At 34.1% G+C, this 25,707-nt stretch overlaps 1 protein-coding gene across 1 annotated transcript in view; it reads right to left on the bottom strand.

Moving 5' to 3' along the window:
- LOC310881070 (uncharacterized protein) overlaps positions 1-25,707 on the bottom strand; it is a 155,146-nt gene that overhangs the window by 50,151 nt on the left and 79,288 nt on the right. Inside the window, exon 7 of the mRNA XM_083797803.1 lies at positions 9,991-13,422. Within this exon, the coding sequence (XP_083653929.1) occupies positions 9,991-10,152 (162 nt within the window). The 5' untranslated portion in view covers positions 10,153-13,422. The remainder of the gene's footprint in view (positions 1-9,990; positions 13,423-25,707) is intronic.

Below are 25,707 nucleotides of genomic sequence, written 5' to 3'. Positions count from 1 at the left end.
CACTTGCTGTTGCTAACTTTCCTCACCTATAATTTAGCTATAACAAGGTAATTAGTATTTCTTTATAGACAGAAAGTGAAGTGGCACTGCATTAGACTGCCGGCATGAGAGCTCAACCTGAAATCACCATGTTCTACTTTTTCCAGTAGAACATCTGTGAAGTATAATTATAATTAAGCACTTTTTTTGGAATATTAATTTTTCTAATGACACTGATGTAATGTCCTAGGAAACACTGAATCAGTTCTGTTTCAAAGTACTGTATTATTTAAGAGCTTTGCCAGATGTTCTAATCATTTCACTTGGATGTTTCCACCAGGAAAACAGTTGCTGAGACTTGTGAATCTCCTGTCTTTGCCAACTGTCAAGGAAACAATTTCATCCCCAAACAGGAGGGGAAATCTGTAACAATCTCTTAAATAAATAAATAAATAAATAAATAAAAGTGATGTTTCAGAAACATTTGTATTGCTGCTGGTTTATAAAAGATTTTGCTGAGAACAAAGGAATTACTGTAATCATGGGCTACAATGAGCACTTCTGTGCTTTCAGTCAACTTAGCTTTCTATTTTCCTATTAGATCATGCAGGAGAAATTCAACACAGTCTGTTTCACTGTTATAACTGAACTTTTTTGAGGACCATATCCTTAACTGATAGATACATCATTGTATCTTTATTGACTTGAGTGATCACATGGCAGAACAGAGCTTCTAAGGACCTAGGATGTGATCTCTCTCTAAACAACAATTTTTGTAATAGTAGTGAGAGACTGTAAAGAAGTATTCCAACTGAAACACATTTTACAATTATTCATTCCAACAGTCACAGAGTATTGAATGTAAATTCACTTGTACTACTTCATAGCTGCACTATCTTAAATGAAATGTCTATGAAATGTCTTACTGTTGTTTATTTATAAAGATGAATAAAAGAGAGGCCTTTGTATCAAGGAGATTCAATAGTGACAATGAATGACTAAAATATCAAACTACAGCCTCAGTAAGAATCCTATTTCTTGACATATATGTTATGAAATAGTTCTTTCAAAGTAACATAGAAAAATTGCTGTATACACCAGCAAGTAAGTAGTTGATCTCATAATGTGTCATGTGCATTTCAATAATTTAATTCCTTCACATACATTATTTTCAGCAAGAATATAGATTTTAAGGATTGGGTTTCAATTTATAAGTCTGAATAAGTGTAAAAGAAAATTAAGAGATTTGGGAAACGTGACTGAAGGCTGAACCAGAAGACCTCCAGATGTCCCTTTCCAGCCTCCACCATCCTTTGACTCTGAATGAGTGGCTCATTTATCTGGAGACAGAGAGGTAAAAGCGCTTATTGTCAGGATTGTTTTCACAAAAACAAAGACGAATTCAGGAATAGGCCAAGATGTGCTTGGGCTTTGGTGGAACGATCTTTTTATGAAATTGTTTCAAGTTCATGTATAGATAAAGATGCTTGATTACAAAAGGTAAAAACCTGTCTTTATTTATTTATTTATGTGTTGCCAAGTTGTACTTTATACGATATTAACCTGTACAGAAATAATTTTAATCAGCATGCAGTAACCAAGGTGAGTTTGGCTAGCTTCATGAAAATCTGGATCAAATTACTCTGCTAGTACTGTAATAACAGCAAATAGAAAATGAAATGTGCCAACATTTTTCTGTGCCAACTACTTACACAACCAACAAACATGTTTTGTATGAGTCCTAAGGTACAAGATGACACAAATCTTTTCATAATTATATTCTGTTCATAAGGGTTAGTTCGCTCTGGACAAATAACCTCAATCAGAGTACAAGTTAAATAATTAAATTTTAATGTATAAAATTCTTCTAGATCTAATTTTTACATAGAATCAAAGTATACAATAACACATTTAAAATAGAAGACACTTTATTCTAAATATTTTTCTTTTTTCTTACATACCTTTATCAAAATTTCATAATAAATTGGTCTGAGACTGATAATACTTATATAGAAGTGAGTTAGTGAAAGCAAACTTCAAAGGAGGCCATGGTAGGAAAAGCAAAGGAAGTAGTTTATCACCAGACTCATTAACAGATGGTATTAGCATGTGTATCAAAAATAACAAGGAAAAAATAGATTAGAAATGTATTTTTTTAAAGGTGGCCAGTGTTTCTAATATTAATTTACATGTTACAAGAAAAAAGTGAAAAATATAATCCATAACAAATGCAGTGAAACATTGAGAAAACTGAAAGTTTTATCCAAATTTTCGCAGATGTTACACCTGTCCCTCTTTTGCAGATTATTTGCAGACAGAAAATAAAAATAATAAAAAAAAAGTTAAAAAAATTATCTCCATGTGACTATAGACTTTCAAAAATATTTGTAGTAAACATAAAACTCAGAGTAAAGAAGGAAAAATAAAAGTTTGATGTTCAGAAAAAGGATATGCACTTTGCCAGAAAGACATTATTTTTGAATCAATCCAATAAAGTTTTAATTACTTGGACAAAGCAGAATGCTTTCATTGGAAAATAAAGAAAGATTTCCTACTTAATAGTCACATGTGCATTTTGATTCATGAGGTAATTAGGTAACAGTGCCATACTAGGACCTTGTTAATTGTCCTTGAATGTTTCTGTGGTAGCTACATATACTTTAAGTAACTGGATACAAAGTATCAGTAATCATTGAAAAAAGGTGGTTTTCAAAAATAAGTGGTCAACACAATTTGGGAAGTATAAAAAAGCAAGTCCTAGCATGGCAAAAAGGAGGAGCACTGATTTCTCTGTTTTAAATACATAGCTAGCAACATGGTCCTTTTCTAAAATGTTCTCTTCATTATGTCCACAGAGTTTGCTAAAGACAATAATACAAACGTGAAGCAAACCCATAGATCATTTTAAGACAACTATGAGAAAAAAATGGTATTTAGAAGTGCCTATTTTCCTGCCAGAACTTGTTCTTGCTATGTTTTTATTATTATTATTATTATTATCATTATTATTATTATTATTATTAATTTGCATTTCTGTAATAAATGATACTAAAATTATTTATCTCACTAAGAGAAATATCTAATATAATGAATACACATTTAGCAATGGCGTGGTAACAGAACATTAAAAAATTAGCAAAATTTCCCGAAAAAATAAGAACTAATTATATGATGTACACATACTTTTCTTCCAGAATTTTATCACAATAACTCAGCAGAATAAATCAATTCCTAAAACAATGAAGCATTAACTAAAATTAATGAAGAAATAACTGATCAAAGTTTTAAAAAGGCTACCCATCTAGCAAAATGGGTGTTACCACTGAACCAAGAACGGCAATATGTTAGGCAATTAATATCACAATACGACTGGTTCATTTTGGCTTGGCTAGTTGTTTAAGAAATAATGGAGAGTGGCAGACTTTTTTTTTGTGTCTTATTTTGTTACTGGAAGTTTTAATTCAACAATAGAACACTAGGCAGTTCTTCTCAAGTGTTAACAAACCTGTGCCCTCTTGCCAGCTGATGAATAAAGAAGAAAATTAATCCCATTACCTCCACTAACGATACATACGTCAACTAGTAACTCCAAACTAATGAGGACATGAAAAATATCAAGGTTTTGAGAGCTGTCTTTTTTAAGTAGACTTGTGTTCTATACTGTTGCCATAATTTTTGAGCTGGTCTGTGATATTACAAGCTTACAAGCTATATTATCGGAATTTATTTTCCAATGACTGATTTGCAGAAATTCACAGAATTACCAGCAAAGCTGGGCACCAAACCTGCAGATCCATGATTTCAGTTCTCTGTAACCACTTTGGGGAACTTACAGATGCCATCACATCAACAAAAACAAGTGGTAGTGTATTTTATTTCTAGAAGGAAACTGAGCATATAGTGCACTCACTTCCACACACAGCAAAGGTTCACTTTAATGGGCTCACCACATTCTGATTTCCATAATTTATTCTGTTATCAAGTGGCTGAAGTTTAAACTTACATTGCATATTTAGTCTAAATCAAATACTAGTGGCTTCACCATTTCATCAAGACTGGCATAAATCAAGCTGAGGAACACAGAAGTTTCCACAAACAGTGGAAACTGTTTTCATCCAAGGCTTGGACTACAAAAAAGGAACATAATTCAGGCATGAATTCTAATTCTCCACAAAACCCCTTATTATTAATGTTACCTTGCCAGTGGATTAGATTCATCATCAAACTTTGCCACTATAGTCAACAACACTCACTATCCGAAATGCATCTTACTCTTTAGTTGAACATCAAAGTGAGAAAACCAAGTAAATTCTAATTATAAACAATCAGAAGGAGCAAGATTACTTGTTAAATATGCTTCATTTTAAAATATCTTTCCCTTTTGGGGAGGATTCATATCCTCAGATCCTTCTGTTCATCTCACTTTCTATGCAAGTTCTCTCAAAAGTGCTACTGCACTTATCTGAGGTCACCATATATGAACATACTTGAATAGCAGAAAAGCACAAAGGCTGAAAAAACAACAAAGGTTGCTCTAGAAATCCTAAAAAGATACATCTATTTTTGTACCTAAAGTGTTATTAATTTTTCTTATTCTGTCAGGAATATATGCAAATTGAATATCTTTTAAAAAACATTTTATGTAAATGTTAGATAACCATAAATAGCACTGCATCCTGTCTTCTGTGACACTATTCTCAAAAAGTGGCATCATGGTGCACTTTTTTAATCTCATGCATTATTAAAGACTGAGATGTAGAGCATTCTAAGGGATTCCACTGACAAATGATAACCCTAATAATAAGGAGCAAACACCTAGTTACATAGCATAGCAATCAGAAATCTAATTTCACATATGAATCAGTACAGTGTTCCTTACATTTATTACTACCTATTTTAACTCTAAAGATATGGAGTTTTATAACTTCTCTTTGTGTTATCCAAATTTCCCAAAGCAATAGTACATTTTGTACCACAAAAGCTGATAAATGACATCTATTTACTGATGACAGTGCTACTGATCTATGTTTGCTTTAAAAACCAAACTGTTAATTTTATACTTCACATGAGGCAGGCTCCACTGATAAAGCTTTGCAAGACTGCCAGTAAAATACATTTGGTTTTGGATATTGCAAGCTATAAACAAGATAATTTGTTTCCCCTGATATCTATTCTATTCAGTACACTTTTTGTTTCCTTTTGTTTAACTATACCAATATATACTGTGTTGTAGGTCTTTTTTTTTTTTTTTTTTTTTTTTTTCAGCTGAGAAGTAAAAGTATGGATAAAGCAGTATGTCTGGGAATATTAGCTAGGAAAGTATCTCTGAGTACAGTTCAACATTATCAAATTTGTATTGATTTTGAATTGTCAGAAGAAACAAACACACAAGATGTCTTTCTCTTGCCTTCTGTTTTCATTACTTAATATACTAGACTTACTGACAATTTTCTAATGTGCTTACTTGTTTCCATCATGTTTTTGGGCACACAACAAGCATCTGCTAGACTTTTTTTAAGGCAAACATAATGAAAACGACAACTGGAATGTGCAAACGATAATTCTTGTTTATTAAATAAAGTTTGTTGAAATTATTTAAAATAAGTTGTCTTAAACTTTGAGTTAAGCAGAAAATATTTTTAAAATTCTGTGATCTTTTAACTGCTATTCTCTTTTACTTCAAGTGTAAAAGTGGTGTTTTCCTTGGTGAAAGTATCAGCTTGTCCACCACTGGTGGATGTTCCACAAGCAATTTGTTCAAGATACAATGTACTTCAGTGATGATTGCTTCAAAGAAGTATATATAGTTTTATGTATATTTGATCTCCTACTGATCTGCAAACACTGCCAGTGGGAGTGCTGATTACTACAAGGCTGAGAATTCAGTGCCATTTATTTCGTCCATTAACATTAAATAGATAAATAAAACATTTGCTAGCACTCTTTGTTGGATTTCAGTTTATTCTCTATAATAATCCACAGAAGACCCCTTTTTTATTCTTATTTCAGTACCACAGAGCTTATTTTTTCATGCATGAATAAAAAAGTTAATATTATTTCAGTGATTCAGTTATTTTCTTTAAATAATGTTTGTTTCAGAATATGGAAGCTGATATTGCGATTCAAATGAAAAGATAAGAAAAATGTAAGTACTAAGGATGACAAATTTAAAATACTGGCATGTTGGGCTGAATAAGCAACTTTACTGCCTTCAGTAACAGTAGGATGCAGCAAGTGGTTTTCATTTTCTATGTACCAGACATACATTTTTGCTGAGTGCGTTCTTAGCATTGTTAATATTCATACCCTACTGTGAAAATTCAGAGGATTATCCCTATGCCAAATTTTCACTCATTATTTTTCTCAACAGAAAAAGCATTTTTAATAATTCATTTAAGTTCACAAAAAAAGAAACAATATTGATCAATACACGAATTATACATAACTATCAATACATTAACAGCAGAGAAAGGAAGTAAAATATCTATGATTTTTTGTACCTGTCTAGCATTGAAGATGGTGAATAAAATACATTGATAGTTTGATTACTTCCTTTATTAATAAATAAAGAAAATATTTCCAGTCTTTAAAGATAAAGTTTATCTGATATTTTCATCAAGGTGAGAATGACCTAGAAAGTTTCTCTTATTTAATGAACATATTGTAAGCATATTTATTTTTATCAAACTGAGGAAAAAATGTTTGTGGAAAAATAAGCATAAATGAAGATATATATATCTCAGATGTTTAAAAGTGCTTGGAAGCCTATCACATAATCTGAGTCATGTGAAAACAAACGCCTTATACAACTTCAAATAATAAATCTTAAATAACAAGTGATAAATACCTGAGATAGTAGGTTTGACAGCCTGCACTGTGATGTCTGACACTACTTGTATTACTGTAATCCAAATGAAAAGGTTATCATTCAATCTTCTATTACCTAAAAGACCTTGAACTATTATTAGCTTCTTAATAAGCTCTACAAGTTACTCCTATAGTCTCCTATAGGAAGCTATAACAAATCTTCCCTCTCTTGGTTATTGAGGGACCACCACTCTCACCACCAATCCTATCCCCACCCCTCAAAAAAACAACAAACAAACAAAAAACAGCTACAAACAAAGCAAAATAATGTACAAACAAACAAATAATAATAATAATAAAAACACCCTAGCTAACTGACTGTAGCTTTACATTGAGATTCTCAAAACTTCATCTAAAGCTTGCAGATTTTTTAAGTCAAGGGCAAACAGCATGCTTCTTTCTGCAACGGCATCTAGGCAGGAGACTTGGGACTTTCTTGCCAAGAATTGAGAGGATTTGGCATGTATGAACCCTGCAGCGTAAAGCGAGTAAAATCTTAATTCGGCTTTGTGGTATTACTTTGTGGTATTAAAACAGTGTTCTGTTTTGTATTTATTTGGTAGCACACCTCACAAAAACAGGAAGTCTTGATCAGGTTGCTCAAGTCCTGTATTCTCCCTTGAGACCCTTCCACATACTTCATCCTATAAGCCATGAACCTTCCTGACCTAGGGGTTGCTCGAGGATTAAATTTAGTCTGAAATGGCTCTTAGACATACAAAACACTACTTCAGAACTGAAGATTCAATCCTACATTTTCCTCATGGTTTAATATTTGGAGACCACTATTTTATTAAAATATTTTACATTTTAAAAAGAAAGTTTTCAATAAGACTGTTACATCTGCGGCTGAAAGAGACATTGACATATGAGATTGAAAGGAACAACTGTCATTTTTCAGGCTGAGAGGCCATGTAGCAAGAAACACAATAGGCATCAGTCCATGATTCCTGAGCATAGCCTACAACTTGTAGTTAACATAGAGTGTCAGGCAGAGAATTTAATTTAATTAGATCCAGCAAAAGAAAAATCTGTCCAAACTCTTAATCAATTACAGCAGTTCATTGGATATGCTCTTTAATAAATCTTACTTAGAAAATTAAGTTCAGCTTGCCTGTATGTAAGTTCCTATAACAGGGACTGAAAGCACCCAAAACAATCAATATGCCATACTACAAAGGTAAGTGCAGAAAAAAAAAAGTAAAGGTATTTTCACACATGACATGCAAAATAGCCTGAAATACACATAAAATATATATGAACCAGGAGGAAATATAGAAAAAAACTATGAAATATGAATAGATTTTGAAAGTGAATAATATCTAATGTACTTAGAATAAGAAAAGCAATCCCTATGGTGGGAGAAACTTGAAAAAAAAACTTATCCTTATAGCCTATAACTCATGCATCAGGAAAGGTTGCCTGCGCTGAAAAAAATATGCCAAAAGAGGAGCAGAATAAGTTTATTGCTTGGGAGTCAAGACCAAATATCACAGTAGCTATACATCCTTGAGAAGGGAAGGGAAGTGGAGGTAATAAATTAATCATTTATTAAACAATCACAAGGGTGAAAAGAGAACATCTTACACTTTCAACAAAGGGAGACATTCTTGTAATCAGTTTTCCACAGATTATTAAGTAATTTTCTATAACATGAAAGTTTTATGTCATTGCAAGCACCCTTAAAAAAGGGGAGGGGAGTACAACTTGAGTACATTTGAAGTTATTATTTCTTCACATTGCACTTCTCCTTTAAGAAGTAGAAACATGTTCTGCTTTCTTAACAAATAGCTAAGGTTATGTGAGACATCTAATCAGACATCTATCTAACCAGATGTCTCACATATCAAAACAGATATGACCCAAGACTAAAAACAATTTTGTAAAAGAAAGCAGAGCTCTTGTGCTACAATAAAACAAAGAAAACTGTAAATTCAGTGTAACCGAAATTACAGAAAAAAAAATGGAACAAGCAGATTACAGTATCTTTGACAAAAACAACCTAAACAACACCTATTCAGACAGACAAAGAAAAGGTTCAAAAACCCCTTTGTCTGTTCAAGCGGGAGGAAGATCTTGCTCACATTAGCAACCTGAAAGTGTTGCTAGGTAAGGTAAGGACCTCATGCTACAGAGGCAGTATAGGAAACCTAATAAGGATTTGAAGAAAATGCTCATTTTAAAGTGAAAGTATTATGAAAAAAAAAAAAGTTACAATTTACATTTGATTATTTTCAAATATTTCCTAGCACTGACTTTTGCAGCAGTAGGAGCAAAAACATCTTAAGTAGAGTTTATGCTGCATGGAAACCATCACAAAATGAAAACCAACAGGTCCACAAGACAGTCCCGGAGCAAAATTTCAGGTTAATGTCCATTAACTCCTATAATTATTGCCAACAGGGACCTAGTCAATATTCCCCTAACCATTCCTCCACTTTTTTTTTTTCTTTTTCTTTATCTAGTTCTGTAAATTGCAGATGGAATTTAAACCTAGCATCTGTTGGTAGTTACTGATATATTCTTAAAAGCACTTGTCAGAAGTTCACTGAAGCACATTGTAGAGCATCCACAAAGCTTTTGCAGTTACCTTCATTACTGTGTCCTTCTCAGACAATCTGAGATTTGTTTAGGGGCATCTGGATGGTAATTCTTAATGTATCAAAGAAGCAATTGTTAAACAGTACATATAAGTAAATTAGACATTGGAAATTCTATTAAAGGAATAAAAACATTTCTTATCAGCAAAACAAAATGTATTAAAATAATCACATTTTTCTCCTAACATTTTCTCATTTTCTCCAGATTTTCCTTAGTTCACTCTTAGGTAAACAAGATGGAATAATGTAGTTAAGATACCAATTAAACATCATTTCAGTACAGACTTTATTAATACACCTGGATCTTAAAAAAAAATAAAATAAAACAAACAAACAAACAAAAACACCTAGCCACCAACATTGAAAAGGGATTTTCCACAAAATAAAAATAACCTCTGTCCTTTTCTTCCTTCTTGTGTCATAAAGTAGTATTACACCACACTTTTCTTTAGTGTCATTGACCAAAACACAAATAACCACTAGGGAAACATGAGGAAAGTCTTATTTCTACCCTTTGTTTTTATATTCTTCTATGAGGACTTACTTTGAATTTTAGGATTGGATCCATGGCTACCTTGTCCAATGCTTTCACAGAGTCCCTTGGACTGGGGAGCAGAAAGAAAGTTAATAGGATGCAACCCAGCTGTACCTGGTGAAGGCTTTGTGAAAAGGCCATGCTCAGCTCTGTCTTCTCTACTCCTAACATCTTGGCTTCCCTCTCCTTTAATTGACCCTTTCCATTTGTTCTGGAGTTACTGTATTTCTGTGTTCCCTGCTATCCTTGGTTTGCTCTGCTCCAAGTGGCTCCCCAGCACCTGACTCTCCATGCTCGACAGGACACTCATCACAAACTCATCATCGCCCCAAATAATTTCATAAGCTGTCTAGAGAAAAGGCACTTTGTAGGGTTCTGGACTGGAAGATATATCGAAGCAAATAACCTCACTGCAAGACAGTTATTCTTTTTCTATCTTCCTACAATGCAAGATGACAGATAATTTGCTTAAAGGAAAAGAAGACTTCTATTAATGTCAATGAGAGTACAATTAATGTTCTGCAGAATGTGTCCTATAATGCCAACTTACATTTCTAGAAGAAATATATTTAAACTCTGAAACATGCTCGGTATACTACATATAAAGAGAACAAGCAGTCTAGAAATTAGGAACAATCTAGTCAATTTTCATATCTGCCATGTCAATTCTTTTATAGAGTAATGTCTATAATTAAATATTTCTATAGTGTTTTAAAACTGTTTATATAAAAGACACTAGAGACAAGTAAAGAGTAGATCTGTTTAGAGTTGTCTATTTACACAATATCAAAAGGCAAAAGGGTAGTCTCCAAATTCTTTTCTTATTGAGGATGGTAAAGAAATATACATACCTTAAATTTGTGTTCATAGCATCAAGATTTGGTCAGAGTTAATAAAATTGAATACAAATATAAAAGTGAATATAAATCACAAGACTGAGCGTCAGAACTTAAACTCCTACTGTGATTTCAGATTGCAAAAGATGCATTTATCTCATCCAAATGTAGCTAAAACTACTGCCTAATTCAGTCTGAACTCATGAAAAAGAAACTCTGTGTGCTTCAGCACTCATTTATGCAGACTATTACAAGGCTACTAACAATACAAAAATGTTTTCTGTGTTTTTCCTTTGAGAGATTTTTTTCCTTGTATATCTTGAGTTGTTCTTTTTATTCTTTACTTCACTTAACACAAAGATGCCTGGAAGCAGTATAATATTTTTTCATCCTTATTTTACTGTCAACAGCATCACTATGACCTTATCAGACAAATTTATGTTGACAATTTTTTCAAACTGTATATTCTCTTGTGAGTTACTATAATGTGTATCTTTATATTATCTGGTGGAATTTAGATGTGAGCATTTTTTTTTAATTATAATTTTTTTCTTCTTTTAACAGTATATAAAAAAAAATTGAAGGAAATCCCTGGACACATAAATCTGTGTTGCACTTTATGAATAAAACCAATAAATTAATATCAACACTTCTATTTCATTGATATTTCACGATTAAAACTATGAAGTTTGATAATTAAGGTTACAATTGCCTGATGCTTCACACTAAAACATTATAATATTTTTTCAGGTTGAAAAACATGAAAACATGAGGGACTGCTACTTACAATACCATATCACAGCAAGAATGAAGCAAAGACACTGCTGAGTTTGTGAATCAATGAAAAAGGAATTATGTAATCACATTTAACTCTTATTAAAAGGGAGCTTCTAATGACAGCAAAGATGCACAAAGCTTTCAGGTGAAAACCTTCCCTGATTATTTCAGTAGTATTTTATTGCACAAGGAAAGGAGAAAAATATGATTGTGGATAAAAATGTTCAATAAATTATAAAGCTGTAGAAATTCAACCAAATTTTATCTAAAAAAGTTTAAAAGCTCTTTCTTAAAACAGCATTACCGTCTTCTGACTGGTATTGGATAATTTCTCTGAACCAACTTAATTTTATTTCAAATTTTAGTGGAAACTTCCATGAGTTAATCTCATTTGCTGGTAGGCTGCACTGAGGAAAAAACAACAACAACACCCAACCAACTTTCTTCTCAAGAAAAGTACCTGCAATACACCATCGATCTAAATTTCACAATGGTCTCCATCCAACAATACACACTGATGAAATCCTGTCTGAGCACCCGTTGTTATCAGATCTATTTAAATTCTAAAGTAAATGAAAATGTGCTCCTTGAAATAGAGTCCAACTGAAAAGAAGTATCAAAGGAGGTACAAAAGTTTGCTATCACTTCTGAGAGGTCTCTCAAGAGAAGCAAATGTCCAGACTTGGGAAACCCAGACTCAGAGGAAGCACTTGAAATCTGACAGTTTCCAGAATATCTTAGCATTGCCCCCACCCGCCCACCCACATTCATAATAAGTATCCAAGTGCATCATTCAATGCCAAGTCATGTACTAGCTGCTTGGAAGATTGTGAATGGCTGGAATTAGGGAACTGCCACTGAACTGCCACACTGATTTAACCCCACTCACACATATGTACCAGCTCAGGAAGAATTAGAATTCTGAATTTCAACATGTTTTTTTCTAGTGTTTTGGTTTGGAATAAAACTATTCTCACTTTGGTCTTAATTTTGGGAATGCTGGTTGAGAATCTGTGATATGCCATGGGAGATCCCAACTCTAGACATGATTCTTTCATGAGTGTCATTTTTTAACTTTTTACTTCTCTTTACTTCATTTTTATTTATTTTTTTGTCAGTCATCTATTTTAAGTTTTCATCAGTATAACATCTAAAGAGAGTCTGGAACGATGTTGTGAAGGGGAAACCACAGGATAAAAGTCAAATTCATAGTCCATATAGTTTGTTTGTTTGTTTGTTTGTTTGTTTTTATGGGGAGATCTATGGCCAAAGAATGATCATCTTCTATGACCCCTCAAAGAGTGATAACAGATCTTGCAAAGAGAATAGGAATTATTCCATGCAACTGGGTTTAGCTGGCATCATTACCTGTGTAGAAAGAGGGAGTCAGAACCACCATAGTAAAACTGACCTTTATGATGGATGTTTTACCTTGCAGATAAAGCCTCTTGGGTGAAGAAAAATTGCTTTGCTGTGTCCCAGAATATATCTTGTCCACTTGCTCTGAGTGCTACTGGTAGAAAAGGACTTTAAGATTAAGGAGACAATGAAATTTCCTTCTCACTTTGAAAGCTGAAGGAGTAGGTTTCTTTGGCAGGGAAGCAATAGAGAGGATTTAGCCTCCAGCCATGTGGTTTTCTTGCAACTCCCTCAGTTATTGTAGCATGGACTCATCTGTCTATTATCAGACAACACTTTCACTACAGTTCCAAATTATTCAGGGTGAAGATTATTCACATATCAGCTGGGACTTGATTTCAGTGTAGCCTGTTCAGCAGTCCTGGCAAAACATTTTTCACAAAACATCTGGGAGATGAGTTTTTATGGCCTGTCAATTATGATAAAAGAATAGGAAAAGGTTATATTCTTCAAAACGTTACTTCAGAGATGCTTTTTTTTTTTTTTTTAATTTCATGTGTTTTTTCTAATGAAAAGGCCAATGGAAAAATTAAAGTTATTTTACTTCTGCAGAACTTTTAGAAGCTGTGTGAATTCCTCAAGAAAATGTTATCCTGAATATCATGTGGAGGAAGGAATTCCAAGTCCTCTGCCACAGAGCTGGGACCAGCCCAATGTCAGCAGAAAGACCAGTCCTGCCCCTTCCACCATGGCTGAGTTACGCCCTATGACTAGCAGGCAATCTTTACTACACACCTAATTTAAGTTGATCATTTCTGTACTGGAAACTGAAGAAGACATATGACTCCCACAAAAGATTTATTACTGTTATATCAACTTTTCTTTTACTAACATTAATCTTCCTAGTGTCCATTATCGATTTAGTTAAAAAAGATGGTGAAATTAATCAGCTTCTTCAAATTATGCCCATAAGCAATGACTAGAGGAAGAAAAGTCATTTACATTTTAATGCAGAATCATGTGGAAAATATTTTAACAAGATGGCAAAGTGAAGTAAAAGTAAGCAGAATCCTGACTTCAAACAAATAAACAAAAATCCTTATTGAAATCAAAACCTCCCATTTGATCTGCAGAATGAATCTGAAAGCACACATTAATCCCCACCTGCATTTCTGCTTCCCAATTAATATTTTGATTTTGTTGCTGGGCAAGCTGCCAGTGCATATAGTTCATACTACATAATTGTGCTGCTCTTCTACAAAAGTGACCTAAAATGACATTAAATAACACTCTATCCATAGCAAGAGATGTCTGTCCCACAGCAAGCACTAGAAACAGCCAAAAGAGCTGTTTCTTACCATAAGAGTTAAGCACTGGATTCAGCAAATTCATGAAAGATGAATCAACATTTGACCTCTACTGTAGAACAAAACTGTCTCTTCATAAACATATTTTAGTATATATGTACATATGTATAAATATATGTTTTTTCTCTATAAATAAAAATAAGACACAGTGACAAGTATTCTTTATTAGTCCTTCTAGCTGGATTGAAGTATACTGTGTATGTCAGCTCAAATCTTTGACTGGGGCTATGTTCAATTAATGTTTTGCTCGTAAGTACTCATAGTTGAGAACTGCCTAAAACAAGCTATTTGAAATATAGAATGAGCTAATCCTAGACTGAAAAGCAAGATACCATGCTGTACAGTTAATTTCTCAGTCACTCTTTATCATGAAAAATCAGAAGAATTTAATGCCTTCCCCAGTGTTTGAACACTGGTACACTCTGAAACAAATCTTAGCCTTTTTAAGGTTTCTCACCACTTCTGTTTGAGATCACGGTACCATAGTACACTCTAGTCCTTTTTTTCACTGGTGTACAGCTGAAGATCAGGGATGTGCTTTGTATTGTGGAGTTTACTGTCTGCCTTTGGAGATCTTTGGATAATGGTGAGACAGGTTTGTCACTACAGGTTGTAGAGGCACAGAGAAAAATGCAAATGACACAGTGTAGTCTTTCTGTACAAGCATACACAGATTATGTATGGGTCCAGCAGCATTTAGAACGTCAAACTGAAATGCTACACATTTATATAATACTAGCCACTCAAGATGTTCCAGCTGAACACAGTGGCCTAACAACTCCTATATACCTTTATAAGGGAATAGGAATCCATAGAACAAACTTGCAGTCCTACAGAAGTAAATGGCTTTTGCTATTGAATCTTTCAAGGACTGAACACATTACTGATAGCAGGCCATTCCCCTGCAGTAATAGAAGATTATAATGTCTGTGATAATGTCAGAGGGCTAGATGTGCAGCATTAACCAACACAGCAGCCAACTGTAATGTATGATGCTGTTCAACTCATTTTCAAGGCTTATTCACTTCACAACAGCCTCCGATAAACTGCAAATCCAGTTTAACAGCTGAGCTGAGCAATCAATCATTCAGAAACAAGATTCAGAGCAGTCCTGGTGAACACACGGAAGGCAATTAGATGCCACTGTTTGTGAAATAATACTAGTGGGAATTCTTCTCCCTCATCTGATTTATTTCTGTCAATCTGCAGTTTAGATTCTGTGTCATGATTAACTCCTTTGTCCTGAGATACCATATAAATGTAACACTGCTATTATTAAATGTTTCTGAAAGTAATTCTGAACCTCACAATTGCTAAGGAAATTGATTAAAGAGAGTCAGCTAGCGCTGCTAATTTGCAACTGGCTATTTTTAATGACAGCCTGATAAAATGAAATGCTAAGCCTGAGAATAAAACTCAGTTTATATAATACGATAACTTGTATGGAACACATTTGCATAAACATTTGTAGGATAAAATGAGTCCTTGGGCAGTTCGGAATATTCAGGATGGCTGGTTTGGAAGAGAGGCTAAACAAAACAAAAACAAACAAACAAAAAAGATAGTGACTTCAGTAGCAAATTACAATGTCAAAAGTATTCATCAGAAGTTTTCAATTTGTTTAACTTGTTTGTAGGGTTTTACTGAAGAAGTTTTTGAATTGTACTCTGCTCCAATACCAGCAATTAAATTCACTGAAGAGAGTTCAGAGAAGTAACAAAGATTATATTCCTGGATAAAAGAAGTGAACAAGTTTGGACATGCAATTCAAGCATACATGAAGTAAGAAGGTATGCAATGGTTTCTGGATGCAGTATGTGAAAGATGGAAAATTCACAGTGGAGGATAATAGCTTTAAAAACAAGTTTTTCAGAAATATCAGGATGATATTAAATAGAAATCTTTTAGAATATAAGTTTGAATAAATAATACACCATTTTATTTTTTTCCCAGAGAGATAGAAAATTATTTGAACCAATCAAAAGATAAAAACCTGCATTTATTGCTCTCCAGAAAGAAGCAAGGTAAAACTGAATACCTATGCCCTCACAAACACATTATACAGATTTTCAAAACCCTCTGAAAAGCATCCATAAGTAAGAAAGACAATATATATATATATATCTGCAGAGAATGTGATGCCTTTATTCCATTGGAACTGTGTTATGAGAAAGTTTAAGTGATCATTATTTTAAAATAAATTAGAATATTATAGTGACAGAGACATACTTGATGCAAACACTGCAAATGCTTTGGCTTTACTGATGATCGATTTATTAGAAGCATTCTCAGAGCCCTGAAGATTTATTAACTACATTTTGAATCCAATGTAAATCTATTGGCTAAGCAGAAAGTAAAATAAAATTTTATGCTAAATTAGTTTTCAAAACATGCATATTTGACAGAGTTTTGAGTGTTTACACAGGAACAAAAGCAAATTTCTCAAACGTTTGTGAGAACAGGACACAGCATTGATACATCTGTATTCAGACTGGACTTCATGTTTTGAAAAGGATGTCTGGGCTGACAATATATGCAATTCAAGTGGTACTTCTTTACTTTTGCCAGGTCTGACACCTGAATTCTTGATGAACCTCACACAAGGATCTGTTCCCAGATAGCAGGGTGCAGGTACTATAGTCATAAAGTAACAAGCAGTTCCATGAGCAAAGCAGCTATCACAATCCTATGAAATAGAGGTCTATCAGCTAAAAAAATCCTGTTTTCCAATAAAAGATGTGGAGATCAGAAGAGTGAACACACAGCTTCAGCAAGTTATTATCATGTGATAAGAAAGGACAAGCATTTCCTGAACTGTACCTATGTACACACAATTATTTGCTGTAAATCTACATTTCATTTTCCATGACAACTGGCCCAATTTTCAATAATCTTCCAAAACACCTCAGTTAGGATTGAAATGTCTGTTATATTTTGTTTCATATGTGAAGACTTTGAATCATTTTGTATAACCGATTTTGTCAGTATGAAATAGTGTTGAAAACACAGCTGTAGATACAGATCTCAAGTTATTTAAATATATAAAAGCCTCACAGATGTGATTAATGTATTATACATATAAATATTATGACCAAAAATACAAGTTTATTTCCATTATAAAAACGAGACCTCAGATGTATAATCTTACCTCCAAAATATGACTATGATATCTACAGCTCAGTATCTGGGATTGAGGAAACATCAATTTCAAATCACTGTCATGTACTTTTTTGTATGAAAATGTTGCTTCAGAGCAGTAAGTATGATGTTAGTCCAGTATTCCAGTATTTACTGGTATATTAAAAAAAAAAAAAAAGTAATCTCTAAAGTCAGTAGACGTTATGGTAGCTACTAGAATCAGGAGTTAAGTTCTGAAACAACCAGAAAACAATTACATTCCTATTTCACTTCAGTGAAAGATTATTTCTGCTAAAATAGTATCAAAATGAAACAGGAAAGAAATAACTTATTTTAGCAAACTTTTTTCTAAGTCTAAAAAAAATAATTTTGAATTTATTATTACTCTTTGGGCTTTCAAATATTTGAAAATTCTCTTTGGGCTTTCACTCTTCTTTCCCAATATTCTCTTTTCTTTTGAAAGTGCAAAAAATGCATGATTTCTAAGATTTTGTTTAATTTTTTCTTCTTTGTTATTCCAGAAATTATTCAGAGTTTATTATACAGATAAAGAAAAATCAATGATAACTGGATAAAAAAATATATACCATTTTTAATGGATCTAAAGTCAACAGTGGAACTTTAATGTAGTCAGCAAATGGAAGGTTTATGAATTTTCCATGAAAGAGAGTGAATTTCTTCAAGTATTTGGCCTAAGAACTGATCATTCAAATACTTGACATTTGGGATTTCCACATATTCATACCACCATACTGTGTGTAAATGAAGTGAAAGGTCAGAATTTACAATTTATAGATGTTTTTGTTTGTATGTATGCAACAGAAATTACTTTATAATACCTATGGAAGAAAAAGTATTTTGGGGTCATTATTGTTTTGGATGTTTGCTGAGATTTTTTTATTTTTTTAAAAAAAGAATTCTATGGGAAGCGATTTTCAAATGACATAGCTTAAGTTAATGCAAGAGTGGATAACAGAAAATTGCAGTCTGTTACAATTACTTTAAATTAAGCAGGCATTATATTTTTTGTAATGTCTTCACTGTTGCAAGAGAAAAGAATTTTCAATCTAAACATATAGTCAAATAAATTTATAATCTATCTTCAGATATATGCATCTCCTGATTAAGTACGGTGTTTAAATTCTAGTTAGAAAATGGATTTTCATCTGCACGTTGCACTTTTAAAAAGACTGACAGAACAGTTTTCTCCAGAAATCAGTCTCATTAAATGTCAGTAAAAACTGGGCTACAATTCAAGATCATAGTATTTAATGCACTCCAAACAAAAGTCAACATAAGCCAATATTCAAATTCAGGGAAATACTTCATTATCTATCCAGGTAAAACTACAGCGAATATAACTCAACAGTCACAGGAAAAAAAAAAAAATTGAAATAATAAAAAGGATTATTTGACTGTAGTAGCAGAGTAAGCAATAAAACATAAGTGTATGTACATCAAACATCGAACACTCAGTCTGAGAATCTAACCATTATAAATAACAAGAGTCAGTGTAGGAGAATACCACATCTACTACTATAATTTATTTTTCTTGCTCTTTTGGTGTAAGTTTTTTTTTTTTTTTTTTTTCCCCTCCCATTAGCCATTTGTGATTCATTCATGAATTACCAAATTTAAAACTTTTGGCATAGTTATTTTCACTAACATGGTTATTTTCACTATTTTCACTAATGGCATGGTTGAAATTATATGGACCATACATACATGGACTCTCAGTCAAAACTCAGTGCTTTTACTTCTTATAGGAGCATGATTTACAGATCATTCACCTATAAAACTCTATATAGGAGTTTATTTACAGATAGGTAATTTTAAACACTATTCACCTATTTGTTTTAGGTAAAGTACCAACCATTTATTTAGATATTGTGATTCTTTTTTCCCCTCTTCTTGTCATAAATCCTAGAATATAACATCCATATATACAATTTCTAAACATATCATCTTTCTCTGTATCTTTACAATTATGCCACGTCAAAATAGCAGAAGTAGAAGAAGAAGGTTTACTGCTCTGGGCCAAATTGAGTGGGACTAAATTTATGAAAAACTCTTTTAAAATATATAAGCGAGCAATTAGGAAAACAAAAGATAGCAAAGATACTAGAATATCACTGTATGTATAGAAAATGAGTACTGCGTTAACACAAAAATGCATCTTTAAGGACACATAAAGCCTTTTGCAGTACCTGCATAAAATGAGAAAGGAAAACAAAAGACATGAATTAATTTGCAGAAAACAAAACCAGCACGAATTTGTATTTTTTTTTCTCTAGTTCTGTCGGCCTTTTTTATTGTCAGTGCAAGACAGAAAACTTCTTTCCAAGACAGAGAACAAAAGCCACACCTTTACTTCTAGAGACCAGTCTCTCTCCAATGCTTCAAAGTACATTTACTAGCACAAAATCATTGCCAGGTTTTGTCAGAGATCTTTCTGGTATTCAAAACATGTAACAAAACTTTTTCTACTGAGCCTTCTATGGTGTCTGCCTCAAGATATGGATTGTGAAGTTATTTGCCACCAAAACTCATCTGATACAATTTCTGATCTTCATTGTGGATATGAGTAACCTCACACAGTGAGTGACTCAGACTAATCCCCTTTGTTCTATTCACATCCTTTTTCCTTAACATAAGTCACCACAAGCATTCTTGTTGGGGCATTTCTGAGTAAATTCTTAGTACATTTTCTTCTTCAAGTAAAAGATGTAGTCTCTGTCAAAATTTCATTTTGAAAATTTTAAATCTACCAATCAATCTTCATAAAAAACATTTTCATTCAGTTCTGAGTCACAATGTGCGAAAATATGACCACGATTGACTTTTATTTAATTGACAGAAGTACAAAACCATCAAGAAATAACCAATAACTATACTTTCTTTAGAGGAGAAAAACAAAACAAAACAAACAAACAAACAAACAAAAACCTGAATGCAGATTCCCATAATACAGAAAATTACATTAATAAAGCAGCAACACCAAGCCAGACACTGAAACACTGAAGCTCACACACACACAGAAGAGATTTGTAGGCATTGTCAAATAGCTTGCTTCTGGCTATCTTCAGTCTTGTGAAATTTTCACATTAATTTTAGGCAGCATGAATTATCCCACTTTTCAACAGGAAATCCTTGGGGCATTTTAAACATGCTTGAAAATAAATAATTAATGCATTGGACACTATTAATTAGGAAAATTCAGAAACAACTACTGTTACAGAACCTGAAAAGTTTTCCTAAACTTGTCAAGCTGTTAATAATAAATAGTGTGGAAATGGCTAACTAACATAGTTAAAAATACAACCATTCTAAACACTGAAAAATGCTACCTTTTCTTTTCTTTTGATACAAAAAGAAAAAAAAAAAGAAAAAGGAAAAAAAAAGAATAACATACTGACTCTGCTAACTTATCCCTGACACTTCACTAACAGAAACGTGGATTTACACTTTAAGAGCATCTCCATTTTATCTAAACCTGTGGAACCAAAAGCAGTACCTAATCATGACAACATTCAAAATTTACTTCAAATGTTGGAAATACATATATTTACACTTTTTGTGTAACAACAGAGTTTTTTTAAAAAATAACACTTGAAGGAGAATGTTTATGACCATCTTTACTTACAGCTACAATTTTGAAAATCACAGATCTATAGTTATACAGGTTATCGTACAGCAACGTATGACTTCTCTAAGGCTTTAAGACAAAATATAACTAATTTGTTTTCCAGTCTCCACATTTTTTTTAATAAAAACTCACTTTCATTGTAGTACTGGAAATGAAATAAAAGCACAATGATGACCGGGAGTAGTGAGCATGGATTTACCAAGGAGAAAACATTCTTAAACAACAAGTTGAGAGGCTGGCTCAGTGGATGAGTGGAGAGCAGTGGATGATCTGTATCTTGACTTTAGCAAGGTTTGCTATGTCATCTCTGTCCTGGTTTCAGCTAGAATAGAGTTATTTTTCCTCCTAGTAGCTGGTATGGTGCTCTGTTTTGGACTTAGGATGAGAATAATATTGATAACACCCTGATGTTTTAATTGTTGCACTAAGCCAAGGGTTTTTCAGCTTCTCGCCCTGTCCTGCCAGCGGGCAGGCTGGAGGTGCAGCAAGAGCTGGGAGGGGACAGAACCAGGACAGCTGACCCAAACTGGCCAAAGGGAACAATTAATATGGGGGGGGCTGGCCAGGGTGCGGGGACCGGCTGCTCGGGGATAGGCTGGGCATCAGTGAGCGGGTGGTGAGCAATTGCATTGTGCATCACTTGTTTTGTACGCATTATTAGTAGCAGTACTATTATCGTTATTATTATTATTTTCCTTTCTTTTCTGTCCTAATAAACTGTCTCTATCTCAAACTACAGGCTTCATTTTCCTGATTCTCTCCATCATCCCAGAGAGGAAGGGGGGAGGGTGAGTGAATGGCTGTGTGGTGCTTGGCTGCTGGCTGGGTTAAACCACAACAGGCTCCCTAGGTATCCTTGCAGAAAATCTGACAAGGCATGAAACAGATAGTGAACCAGACAGAGAAGCGGATTGAAAACTGGCTGAATTGCTGGGCTCAAAGTTTTGTGATCAGCAGCACACGGTCCAGCTGGAAGTTCTACTATTATACTAATGGAAAATAATTCACAATAGTGTGATCTCAACAGGATCAAGCAGAAAGATGCAAAATCTGACAGTAGTACTATTTCATCTCTTTTCTTCTTTCTCCTAAAAACTAATAGGTAATAGAGGTGGTAAAAGAGAAAATAATACAAAAAGAACTGCTATGGCATTTGAGGCTTTTATCAATATTCATCTTCAGGTGGCTAAGACTGATACAGCTTATACACTACACTGGTATGACAGAGCATCTAATTGTCAGGCTACAAAAATTGCAGTACACTGAGCAATAATGTTGTTGCACTACTAGTTCATTTATTCATGAACTGTGGAGGAAAATAAGCACGTGGAATGTATATAAATTTTCAGTTCAAAAGTTACTGCCATCAAGGGACAGCCTTAAGTTATACACTACCTTTAAAAAACAAAACAAAACAAAAACTTTTTTTTGTTTTCCCCAGGAATGTATGCATGGCATCTAATGAGCATACCCCTTAGCCTCTTTCTTTTGAAACAAAGTGTTCTTTTGTTGCTTGGGGCTTACACTCAGCCTGACATGCACTAGAAACAAAACTGGTCTAAAAGTTTTGAAATAAGTACACTCGGTTTTCTGCTTTTTTGCTTTTTCCAAATAGTAAAACTCCAACTTTTCATTTAACTGTTTCTTCATCAGCTACTCTTGCACTGTGTGTGTTTGTACAAGATAAAAAATATCCCGCACAGCCGAGTATTCTACTGAAGGATACAGGCTGAAGGTAAAACAGACTTTTTTTTTTGGCAATGACCAGAGAAGTAATTCTATCCTGGAGGTAGTGCAGCCCAAAGAGCATTTATGTTTCCCTTGCTCCATTGACAACACTTGAAAACTATAAAAATCTTGCAAGAATAAAAACATCTGTCTTTGAGGTGTGGTTGTCCTGTACAACATGGGGCAAATTATATTTTTAACCTGAGCTGGCAGATTATAATAGTAGTCTGAAGCCTGGTGTTGGTCTGAGATCCATTTGCCACGCTGCCTACGAAATGCAAATACCTTTGAGACAGGAGATGTCAGGGACTATCTAGGGGGAACAACAGACCATGAGGTCTTCCCTGTCTGAGTGAAATGATGGACTACACCGAGGTGGCAAGATGTCCAGTCCAGCAGTTCCCATAAGCTGATTTGCCTTAAACAAGCTTTGAGTACGCTCCTAAAGTTGATTTGTTTTGATGGTTGCTGAATTTTGCCAACAACAGAGCTTCATAGGTATTCTTAGGTACAACTTACATTTTGCATATGGTCAGTTTAGTTTAAGATTCAATGGGTTCTATTTAAATCCAGTTAAATTGACTAGTGCATGTATGATTTCCTTTTCTAATCACATTCAATTTCAAATATGTATAAATTTGAATCCCTCAATATTACAGTATGGCAACTTAGGACACTCAGACCTTTTTTAAAAGTGCCTAACCAAGAGTCAGTTCTTTTAAGTTACCTTTAAATTCTGACAAAAATGTTCAAGTCTTTATGATAACATCAACATATGCTTTATTACTGAATAGTGTTGTATACCACCTACAACAAAAAAGTAATTGAAAGTAATATAAAAAAATGTAATTCTGTGGTCTTATGAATGTAATATTATCGAGAGGAACAACAAATATATATAGTTTTCATATTAAGCATTGTTTAATGAATTAATTTAATTGATGGCTAAGAATTGCAATAAAAGAGATTTCTACCAAAGAGCTAATGCACTGAAAAACCTATATTAAACCAACAAAAACTCCCACTCAAGACACTTATTTTGAATAGATGCAAAGACTTTAAACATGAGGTATTCAGATTTAGTTATGATGGAATTACAGATTATCTGTTCAAAAAACTAATAGTAGCTTCAGAAATCAATCAAACAAACAAACAAACAAAAACCCAACTCTGTAAGTTTTAGAGCAATATGTTAAATTGTTTTCATTTATAGTGTTTTATACAGATACATCAGATACATTGCCATTTTTATAATTCAAAGTATTACTTATGAAAACAGGCTATAGAGTCAGTTCTTCAGACTAAGAAAAATAAAATAAACCACTAATAAATGTGAATAGCATTCCTTTCTTTTTCCTTATAATAGAATTTCTTTTACCATAGTTATCAAATTTTTATCATACTGCTTTATGTTTTCCTCTGTCCATCTCATGAGAACACGTGCAAAGACGAGGAAGAGAGAAATGACAAAAACTTCTGGTGTAGTTGACATCTGATCTGAATTCTGATTAGCACCTGCAGTATCATTTAACTAGAAACAAGACCTAAAATCTCTCTAGAGAATATATGACTGTGATTTAGCTAACTGACATCTGGATGCTCTACATAAATATAGCTGAAAGAACATTTCCCTGGCAGTTACAAGCCTGACTGATAAAGTAAGCAGTTCAAGTACTAAGGCTTCAGGTGGCTCATTACATCTGAATTGACAACTCAAACATTTTTTCCCTAAATCTCAAACCAGTTTCTACATAAACTCTCTGCACTACACACAGTAAAGTTTTGCAACCAACATGGGAGGAGAGGTCTTGTCATAGAATCATAGAAACATTAAGGTTGGAAGAGACCTTTGAGATTATCTGGTCCAACTATCACCCTACTACTACTATCACCCACTAAACCATGTTCCTAAGCACCACGTCCAACCTTTCCTTAAACACCCCCAGGGACGGTGACTCCACCACTTCCCTGGGCAACCCGTTCCAACGCCTGTATACTCCTTCTGAGAAGAAATGTCTCCTAATTTCCAAACAGAACCTCCCCTGGCACAACTTGAGGCCTTTCCCTCTAGTCCTATCACTAGCTACCTGTGAGAAGAGGCTGACCCCCAGCTCCCCACAACTTCCTTTCAGGTAGTTGTAGAGAGCAATAAGGTCTCCCCTGAGCCTCCTCTTCTCCATACTAAACAACCCCAGTTCCCTCAGCCACTCTTCACAGGGCTTGTGTTCCAGGCCCTTCAGCAGCTCCATAGCCCTTCTCTGGACATGCTCCAGGGCCTCGATGTCCTTCTTGTACTGAGGAGCCCAAAGCTGAACACAGTACTCGGGGTGCGGCCTCACCAGAGCTGAGTACAGGGGGACAATCACCTCTCTGGTCCTGCTGGCTACACTATTTCTGATGCAAGCCAGGATGCCATTGGCCTTCTGGGCCACCTGGGCTCACTACTGTCTCATGTTCAAGCGAGCATTGATTAGCACCTCCAGATCCTTTTCCTCTGCACAGCTTTCAAGCCACTCTGCCCCAAGCCTGTAGCGCTGCATGGGGTTGTTGTGGCCAAAGTGCAGGACCCAGCATTTAGCCATGTTGAACCTCATCCCATTGGCCTCTGCCCATCTATCTATCCTGACCAGGTCCCTCTGCAGGGCCTTCTTAACCTTCAGCAGATCAACACTTCCCCCCCAACCTGGTATCACCTGCAGACTTACTCAATTCCCTCATCCAAGTCATCAATAAAGATATTAAAGAGAATGTCCCCCAACACCGACCTGGGGAACTTGTCTTCTCTGAAAAACACACCCAGAATACATGCACTACACTATAGAAGTAGAGCTAACTGAGTGGGCAGAAATGCTTCATATATATCCAGTCCAGCTTA

The sequence above is a fragment of the Anser anser genome (assembly GCF_964211835.1).
Source record: "Anser anser genome assembly, chromosome: 13".
Classification (NCBI taxonomy): Eukaryota; Metazoa; Chordata; class Aves; order Anseriformes; family Anatidae; genus Anser; species Anser anser.
The sequence above is the reverse complement of the archived record's forward strand: the minus strand, read 5'-3'. Positions and strand labels throughout refer to the sequence as shown.